Source organism: Epinephelus lanceolatus, chromosome 2, assembly GCF_041903045.1.
Source record: "Epinephelus lanceolatus isolate andai-2023 chromosome 2, ASM4190304v1, whole genome shotgun sequence".
In the NCBI taxonomy this organism is placed as follows: domain Eukaryota; kingdom Metazoa; phylum Chordata; class Actinopteri; order Perciformes; family Serranidae; genus Epinephelus; species Epinephelus lanceolatus.
In genome coordinates this window covers 37,068,542-37,078,184 of record NC_135735.1, presented here as the reverse complement: position 1 = coordinate 37,078,184, position 9,643 = coordinate 37,068,542, and the positions used below count along the sequence as shown (strand labels likewise).

At 45.6% G+C, this 9,643-nt stretch overlaps 1 protein-coding gene across 6 annotated transcripts in view; it reads right to left on the bottom strand.

The window, feature by feature from the left end:
* Positions 1-2,274: 2,274 nt before the first annotated feature.
* The window catches only part of chd9 (chromodomain helicase DNA binding protein 9), a 78,594-nt gene continuing 71,225 nt past the window's right edge, over positions 2,275-9,643 (bottom strand). For 3 of the 6 annotated variants that reach the window (XM_033625688.2, XM_033625746.2, XM_033625737.2), the window contains 9 exons: positions 8,277-9,152; positions 7,951-8,120; positions 7,484-7,714; positions 6,348-6,525; positions 5,092-5,240; positions 4,764-5,006; positions 4,372-4,521; positions 3,944-4,048; positions 2,275-3,667 (listed from right to left, as the gene is read on the bottom strand). In XM_033625688.2, the coding sequence (XP_033481579.2) occupies positions 2,669-3,667; positions 3,944-4,048; positions 4,372-4,521; positions 4,764-5,006; positions 5,092-5,240; positions 6,348-6,525; positions 7,484-7,714; positions 7,951-8,120; positions 8,277-9,152 (3,101 nt within the window). In that variant the 3' untranslated portion in view covers positions 2,275-2,668. The remainder of the gene's footprint in view (positions 3,668-3,943; positions 4,049-4,371; positions 4,522-4,763; positions 5,007-5,091; positions 5,241-6,347; positions 6,526-7,483; positions 7,715-7,950; positions 8,121-8,276; positions 9,153-9,643) is intronic. The other 3 variants (XM_033625712.2, XM_033625719.2, XM_033625728.2) reach the window with 3 other exon arrangements.

Sequence of the window (9,643 nt, the reverse complement as noted above, 5' to 3'; positions counted from 1 at the left end):
GGAGTCCTTGCACAGTACAACCTTAAAAAAAATAGTAGAAGACAAGCAAAATGAAAGCAAAAAGTCCAATCATATGTCTACCTTTTTTTCCCCCATGTGTGTCCTAAAGAGGCTCAACACAGTCATCAATGCATCAAGCCATCGCTGTGGGGCAACACAAAGTAGCAAAAGTCGTTGGATCGATCACCTACAGCAGAAGTAGCGATGGCTGGGTGTTTGCATAAGGGCACTACGAGTTTAAAGAGAGCAGAGGTGCAGATATACAAAATGACAGTGGCATGTTTAAGTTCATTGCTCAGACATAGAAAAATACTGTACTGTTAGTAGTAATATTAAAAAAAAGAAAAAGCGATTGCATTGCAAGCAAAACCCATGACGAGGTCTATATATAACAGGCATACAAGGAAATCACTTTAAAGCAACATTAGAAATCAATACGTGTCTTCAGTCTTTGTGTTCAGACCACGCGGCTGCTCATGGTTTCACCCACAGAACAATGCTACAGCAATACTTAAGAACTAAACAGACTGAGTTCATCCAGTGGGGCTCTGTTGTAAGCCAGTCCAAAACAAAAGCCTCACCTCAGAAATCATTTAGAAACATATATCTAACAGTCCACTGTGTAACAGCAGTCCTAGAGCCAGCACTGTTGTGCCAGAGAGAAATTACAAAAAGGTACTTCGGCTTGAGTGAACTCCAGTGTTTACGTGTATCCTGGTTAAAGCTGGACGTGAACATGTGCAGGGACGACGGACAGAAACACACAAGCATGGACACTGAGCACAAATCTGGGGGCGGTTAGTTTGTCAGACAGGAGTTGAATAAGAGCGTGAGGTACAGGATAAGGGCACTTCTACATCTAGCCGAAGCTCCATTCATCAGCGGAACGGAGTCGAGACGAAGTGAAATACGCACAACCGAGCTGCAGACTCCCAGAAACACAAGCTGCTATCATTTAGCCCTTCCTGACGCTAACCCGCCTGGCACTGTGTAAAGTTTAATACTCAAAGACGGTGACAGAACTACAATCTTAGCGAGGATCTGAACTATTTTGTGCTTCGTGCTTTTGTGTGTGTTGTGTAAGACTTTGGTAGACAGGTGGTCATGCAACACAGAATCCAAAAGGACTGTCATTTCCTCCAAATTTCTAACGAGATGTGTCTGAAGGTCAAAAACACTTGTAATAGTAGTTCTCTACTGGTCATAGCTTTGCAAGGCCCGCTCCATAATACACAACATTCAGACTGGAAAGTTCTGGAGGCAGGAGATACCAGGTGAGAGGAGTCGAACCAAAGAAAACACCACAGTGGAAGCTCTCAGTAAAAAAAAAAAAAAAAGAAATAAAAAAAGAACAAGAAATGGCCTCTGACACACACACACACACACACACACACACACATATTCCTGCAGAGACAAGGACATTATGTACATGGACAGCAAGAAAACACACCCATGCACATGTACATCTGCACAGTGAAGCCAATCCATCTAGCACAGTTGAGGTAAGATGCAGTCAAATATGCCGGGGTTGTAATAATAATAATCCTGAATTATTCTTCTACACAGAGACCAGAAACTAAGCCAGGACCTCACAGGGTCAAAGGGCAGTTTTTGGCACACAGTAAAAGGTTGGTTTCCATCCCCCGCAGCTGGAGGAGTTTATTAGACTGTGACACTGGAGTCAGAATCAACAGATGTGCAAGTGAACATGTATGCCTACTGTGAGTAGCTAAAGTGCGCCTTGGACATGTTGTGACATGTTTTGTAAGGTGATGGTGAAAATAAGGACTTTCTAAAATTAGATATTGATGTTAAAAAAAAAGAAAGAAATCACAGCAGATTTAATCATGATTTGTTTTGAGGAATTTGTGTTTGATTGATTGAGAAAAATAAAAAAACTATTCCACAGATTTCCCCCAGAGTGAGGCGATATTAAAGAGGGAGTTTCAGGTAATTCGGTTTCCAAAGAAGGATGTGAACTAAAGCAGAGATGAATTCAACGTGATGTGAGGGTCAGTGTCGGGTAAGTGAGGCTGCGTGAGTTGTGCACTGGGGTGGAACATGGCAGACAGAGAATCTACAGCTTCAGTGACATTCATTAGCTGCCCAAGTTATTGCTGACATATCCAACGTATGATCTGCAAAGCATAAGTGTCAACAAACCTGTAAAAGTACCGACTATTTACAAGAGAAACCAAAGTGTTTGTCAAGTGTCGTTCCCCCGACCCCCAAACAATCAAAATATATTAATAGTACAGCTCAGTGAGCATGTTGATGTAGTTTCACTTTTTTTAATAAAATTAAATCCTGACATACTTACAATAATGCCGTTTTTTTGTTTCAATTGTACATAATTGTGGTACAAGTTCACAGAGTTCAGAAATCTACTAAAGTCTGACATGCAAAATGTCTCAAAACAAGACTGTACCTTGTGAACAAACACTGAAATTTTATTTCAGTTTCTTTTAAGTCAGTTTTTCCTGTTTTTTTTTTTATTTTTTTTTTTAAGGTTTTTGTCTTTATTACACAACATTTTAGTTAGTTCATGTATTTACATGTAAAGAAATCGCAACATAAGTGCTGGAAAATCCATATATATGTGAATATATGTTTACATTTCTAGGCGATACATAAATAAATTTATAATTATATATTCATAGCATCAGTCCTAATCACTGGAGTCTGAATCGTCTGATGAGGAAGAGCTCCCAGACTCTGATGAAGACGACTCAGCTTTCCCCGAACCTTCAGGACCACTGTTCTCCTTTTGTTCTGCTGAGTCCTCCTCCTCTTCTTCTTCTTCTTCTTCCTCTTCTTCGTCTTCTAATGCCTCGTCATCCTCCTCTCCGTCCCGCTCTGCTGCTAGCTGCTCTGTCTCCTGTGGTGATGACTGGGAGACTGCAGGCGGAGGAGGACGAGCAGGAGGAAGGGTGGGGTCACTGTTTGAGCTCTGCGGCTGTGTGGCAGACACAGGAAGGTTAAGGCCTGGAGTGAGAAGCATCCCTGGGTAAAGCATACTGGAGAGTAACAAGGGGTTAAGAGACAGTGGGTGACTGGAGGCTGCAGAGGCAGCTGAAGCACTTTGTGGGGCGGTGACGGAGGAAGTGGAGCTGGAAGTGGAGGAAGGAGTCGTGTTCGAGCCCTCTGTCCTTTCTCCTTTGGTGTCTGAGGTGTGAGAGGGGGCTTTAGAGGCAGACGGCTCTCCTGTCACAACGCTGGAGGTTCCCTTTGTCTTCTCCTCAGAGACTCCTGTGCCCTCCTGAGCGGGCTTTCCAATCAAACCGCTCATGCCAAGCAGGTTTGGCAATCCAGCCATACCAGACAGCATCATGGGAAACATGGCAGCGAGGTTACTTGCGGCCAGGTTGCTAGCATCAGACGGCAGCCCCATCAGGCCCGCAGTGAGCTGCAGGGACTGTAAGCTCTGGAGGTTCTGCTGGAAGGCCTGCAGGCTGGTCAGGTCCATTCCAGAGAGGAGGCCGTTAGCCAGCAGGGGGTTCAGACCCAGGGCGGAGGCTGCTGGGTTGGGTGCTGCTGCCGCTGCCGCCGCCGCCGCCGCCGCTGCCTTAGCCAGAGGGTTCTTGGGTCGACGTCCACGCCGGCTCACCTCCTCAGGAACGATGGGTCCAGTCAGGATCCTGTCAAACATGCTCTCTGGGAGGTAACCCTGGAGACAACGTGGTAGATATACGCAGGGTTAGCAGATGATGATCTATATCACAGAACATAGTAACAGTGGGGTAGACACACAAATTAGGTACACCTCCCTTAACAGGTTATGACCTTCATGAAAGGATTTATTGATGTGCAATTATATTAGACTGCATCTGTTTTGGCCAGGTGGCCTAGCAAACAGATGACCGAGTGTTTATTGACACCGTTCTTGATGTGTTGATGTGACACAGTAGTTTTCGTCTGATGAATGTGTTACTTGGTGACTCACCGACTGTTTGACAACATCAGCCCATTCAGGTGGGACTCCGTACTCTGGGTTCTCCTGAAGGAATCTGCACAGATCCTTTAGAGGAGGAGCAAAGGCTCCACCAACCTGCGGGAAAGATTACAGGCAACATGAAGCAACGTGCACAACAGGCAGGATACGTGATCTATATTTAGAAAATATCCAGTCATCTCAGGTACGCAAACGGCACTGTGGCAATGTTACTGCAAATAATTCTAACATTACTCCCTTTAAACCATTGCTTAAAAAGGTATGAGTAGTTCTATCAGATTGTCATTACAGTAAGAAAGAAGCTACAGTCCAGTTATCGGCCAATAGTGTCATAATCTGTGGGGATGATTATGAGTTGTTTTTTTTTTTAAGCCGTTTTGTTTCCACAAACCCACGTACTATACCACACACAACCACACCTTGCGAGCATTTCTCCTGTTGATGATCTGGACCCTCTCCTCTCCGGTCAGGCTGTTCACATCAATCTTGTTTGGGTTCCTGCAGCGGTGCCTCTTCTGCTTGGGCCGACCATCCTGGAAGTGGAACTGCATTTGCATCTTATTTACCCCCTGTACGTGGAGAGGAAAAACAGTCATGCTGACAGAAAATGTCTAACTGTGGTGACTTTTCTGCACAAGTTAGCAAAAAGTTTACTAGGTTTTGCATCGATTGCATCATCAAATTTGGGTGGGTTATGCTACAGTTGTGAACTGATAATGGTGATTTATATTTATCACAATCAGGTTTTTGGTCAGGTTTTCTCTAACATCTCAGAACATTGTGTGTTATAAAAATAAAAAAAAAAACGTACAGGGATAAAAGCTCCTGTGTCTGCCACAAAGCCAGGGTGCTCTAACAGCCACTGCTCTAGATCTTTCCTCCTGGGAGCGTCGTCCCCAGCAAGCCGGGTGCCATCTTTGAGGTTGATAACAGGGACCCTGCTGTCAGTGTCTGCAGGGGCCTGACTGGAGCTCTGGCTGTAGCCTGGCACTGCGGCCGCAGCCACGCCCGCAGCCACGCCCACCTGGCCAATACCGCCCCACCCTGGAGGCACCTGGAGATACAGGAGCATGTTTGACATTTACATTACAGTTTCTCATATACGAGATAGATAGAAAGATAGAAAGATAACTGCTTACCTGATCAGGAACAGCAGGGACTCTACTCCTATTCATGAAGAGCAGGTCCATCCCCTCCACATTCTTCCTCCTTCCTCTTCGCCTCTTAACCACCGGCTGGCCATCTAGTACTCCGTTCAGCCTCATCTGACCAGTAACACCTGGAGGCCCTGCAGAAGAGGCAGCCTGTTAGCTGTGAACTACTGTGAACTACATTTAATGTGAAAGGATGAAGCTCTTTTTTCTTGGCACATTCACTTTCAGACTCAAATGAGCTCTTTAGACTTTTACCTCTAGTTACTGTAGTTGGTAACATGTTCAAGTGATGTATTTCAGACTGAACACACATTTTTTGTTCTGCAAAGAGCTGTGTAAACAGAGCAAGGGTGCTTCAGAAGATGGCGAAGTATCTACGCAGTCTTCTCAGAACTATTTTGCTGCCATCTAGTGGTGGTAAAGGAGAACAGGATGGCCTGTCTAATCACAGCAAGGGCTGTATTCACAAAAGGATTGCTCGGCTGTTGCAGCCACTAAACTTGTGCAAATAGGACAAAAAGAAACCATGTAATTCTCAGTGCAACCTGTAAAGTTTAAATGCACCCCTAACTGCACTGCAAAAGAAATAGCATCTCAGTGCTCCTGTGCTCTTTGTGCATATTAAAATGAGGTAATATGCTTCTATTTGGTGCAAAATTGCCCCCTTTCTATGCAAATAAGCCTCATTGCAAAAGCAGTTAAATTCACAAACATCAGCTCTATTAGCCACATGCTGCTACAGTGGAATTATTAGTGTCTTCAGAGAGCTGGTGGTAACTGAAGTGCAAATCATGCCATCTCCTTCTACAGTCTGAGGGTGTATCTTGAAAAAACAGACAACACCAACAGACTGGGATATAAAATCCCAAATACAGTTTCTCTCCTCCAGGTTTAAATTCTTTGCCTGAAGTTTGGAGGAATGCCTCTGCACCTCGTCTGTCAAGACCTGTAGCTTATGATCTGAACATGTCAGCTCTCTTTGTCTCTCTGCCATAGTTCTGACCCCTTGCAATGAGATGCAAAAAGGGCAAGTTGGACCTAGCTGCCAAACTTCATGAGCGTGTTTGTGCTGTCCTGTCATTAGTGCAGTATCTTTTGTGAATCAGACCGTGAGCAAAGCAGATAGTGGCTGCAAATGATGCACAATTCATGGTGCTCTCAGCGGCCACAATCCATTCTTTGTGAGTCTGCCTGTCTGTATGCACGTCTTTCAGTATCTGCTGTATTTTAAATGAACACACCGGTCTGGAAGCTGCACTGAGGCTTGGTGATGTCGGCCAGGCCTGTGTCCGAGGCGCTCTGCAGCTCATGAAGCCGAGCCAGGTACTGCTGCTGGGCCTGTGGGCCCTCCTCCGACTCCAGGGGCCTCTTCAGAGGTAGACCTTGTTTCTGGAAGGTCAGCTTCAGACCTCCCTCCTGCTGTCCACACACAGACAAAAAAAAGGTGTTGGATATGTCTTGGAAGATTCATAGCCACAGAGAAAACACACACAGCTACAAACAAGGAGAAACTGAAGCTTCTTTTTTCTTCTCAGGCTGTTTTAGGAACTTTCTCTGCCTATCCGGTGATTTTTTTTTAGGGATCATACAGGAACTTAGTCTTGCTTATTGTCTTATCTCTAATGCTATATCCTGGTAGCTATGTTAAATTTCAATTTATGTAATAAATTATCATCTCATGAGAATTTCTTACAATAAAAGCAAATATTTTCAGGTATTCTGTTGTTAGTAATATTGGGGCAAATTGACACACAGGGTAGCAGCTAGTAGGGCAGTGGGTAAAGTCTATTCATAGTTTGGACTGTATTGGGAAGCCATGCCAAAGAGATAGCTGCTGTCAGCACATAAAGGCCTCATAGGCAACAAGCAGCAGGTGTCTGAGAGTCTGTGATGGTAAAAACTATACAATTTGGGAACAGATCCTTATCAACAAGCAACACAAAAGCAAGGAATAAATGGAAGCAAGTCAGAGGCCTGCCAAGTTAATAGCCACGTTGCCTAGAAGCATATTAGAGAACACCCACAGCCAAGGTCTCCATTTCAATCAGATTAGAAGCAAGACCCCTTCAGTCTAGAGAGGCTTCAAACTGAACCTTATTATATTCTCATGACTGAGTGATTTGTGCTCATGTAATCACAGCCTCAGAGCCCAATTCAAATTGAGTGTGTGGGAAAAGAGAGGAAGGCTGCTATTAAATTAATCTCTCCTCCTGCCAGGCAGTCAAAACCACTAATCATACCCAAAGGAAAGAAGGAAGAAAACCAGAGAAACATGCTGAACGCGGCAGCTAGCACCGGTCATGGCAGCGGAAGTGGTAGAGTCCTACGATTAGGGCGAAGCGGAGGGAGGAGGGGAGTAAAGGAGAAATCAACATACATCGTTGAGTTTTACTGAGAACTCCTTGTTTTCTGCAACATGCTTGGTCACCTTTGACCCCTGTGGTGAGGCAGAGGGGTCCTCGCACAGGCTGTTGGCGTTGTCCAGCAGCTTGGTGGTGTAGAAGGAGGCCACTGCGCCTCCGGGTTCGTAGACCCGACGTGTTCCTGGCCACTTGCCCTTTAGCACTGCCTGGCAGATGCTGTCCAGGCGGTTGATGATCACACGATCCTAAATAAACAGCAGCACAGACGATCAGCACATTCAGACTCTTGTATCAATTTCATTCCCCTATCCCAACAACTATGTTTCAAGTTTTTATATTGATTTGTTTTTTGGACTTCCATCATTTAAACCAATCATCAGAGACACATACTGATGACATAAATTATTAAATATTCCCCGTCTAGCTGAATACTTTGGTTGCAGTTTCAGTGACTTGGTTTCACACATATGCGGTAGTTCACCTTTGGCCAGTAGGATGCAGCGAGCATGTACCCTCCTCCTTGGAAAGGATGCGAGGAGCTGTTGGTGATGCCGTTCTCCGCCGTGTGGGTGTCTTGTGTTTCATCCTGTGTAGTGCTCAGAGACGCCACACTGTCCTCATCAAAGCCCTTTACACTTGTTGCTGCAGCCACTGAGACAGTCATAGAACACAGATGTTAGGAACACACATAAGCTGTATTTAATTTACACAATCTAGCTGGTTAGTATTTAAGTGAAATATGTCTTTGCTCTGAAATAATATGAAATAATACAGTTTTTGTCACCTACGCAGAGTTCAGGTACTCACCCTTCTTCTTCCCTTCCTCTCCCTCACTTTCACTGTCATCAGAAGAAGATGAGGAGGAGGACGATGATGATGAAGAGCCAGAGGAGCAAGATGATGAAGAAGAGGAGGAGCTGGACCCAGAATGTGACGAGGAAGAGGATGATGATGATGAGGAAGAAGAGGAGCGCGATGAAGAGCTTGAGGAGGAGCCATCTGAGTCGGAGTCTGAGCCGCGCCTCGTCTCCCTGCGGCTCCTCTTGCTGGCCTTCTTCGGTTTCCTCTCAGTAGAGTTGGGTGTGAGGGGTTTGGTTCGTGCTGCCACCATCTGCCTCTCATTATCCCTCGTCTCAGACACTGGCTTCTCCTCCAGACCTGTGGGAGTAGCTGGTGCTCGGGGAGGGCTCCAACTCTCCCCCTGCTTCTCCTGGCCCTCCTCTCCTCCTGAGGCTGGTTCCACTTTGGGTACAACCCCACCAGGCTCTGCTTCTCTCTGGGCAGTTGGAGGCAGCGGAGAGCCTGTCAGCAGTGAGCTGGTGGCCTGGCACTGAGAGTGTAGAAGCGGGGTGGATGTGCGTGATTGCTGCTGTGCAGTTTTTGTTTGGCTGTAGTTGCGTTGGGCAGCCATGAAGCTGAGCTCAGGGTCTCTCAGAATGTGGTAATCAGTGCGGCTGACGCCGTGCTTGGCAGCTCCAATTAGCAGGTCACGGTCATGAGTACCAGCCTCCCACCAGACAGGCAAGTCAGAGCTCATCTGGCACAGTGGCAGGCGCTCGTAGAGTAACTGATGGCGAAGGACTTGTTCCCTCACCTGGCGAAGCAATTCCACTCTGTACAGTGTACGAGATGCGCGCTCCTCTGTGATGGGCTGGATGTTCAGAGACGGGTCCACTGCAGAGTCTGGAACAAAGACGGAGAGGCAGGTGTGAGGGAGAGTGCGTGAGAGGAAATAAAGGCTGCTCTACAGGTACAACCCAAAAGACCTGTTTGTGCCTGGAGTTTAAACATCACACTGTTTGTCTTTCCACAAATGATTAACCTTATCAGCCCCTCTACCTCAGTACTGCTGAGCCAGCTTGTTTATTAAGGTGCTACCGACCTCCCTCTCCAGAATAAAACCATTTACAGCCAGGAATGAGTGCAGCACATATTACAGTAACCTGAGACAATGTTGCTGATATCATCTCCAGAAAAGTGTATTTGTCACATCAGGGCATGGTACATTAAAGTATAAATACATGATATATGCTAATAGAGAATTTTTTTACAGACACCAGCTACTGCTGGGCAGATACATGACACAATATCCTGACTTATACGGCATTCAAAATATTTAATTCATTTGTTACTTAAAAAAAAGACTTCAAATTAACTGGGAAGCATAAATTCTT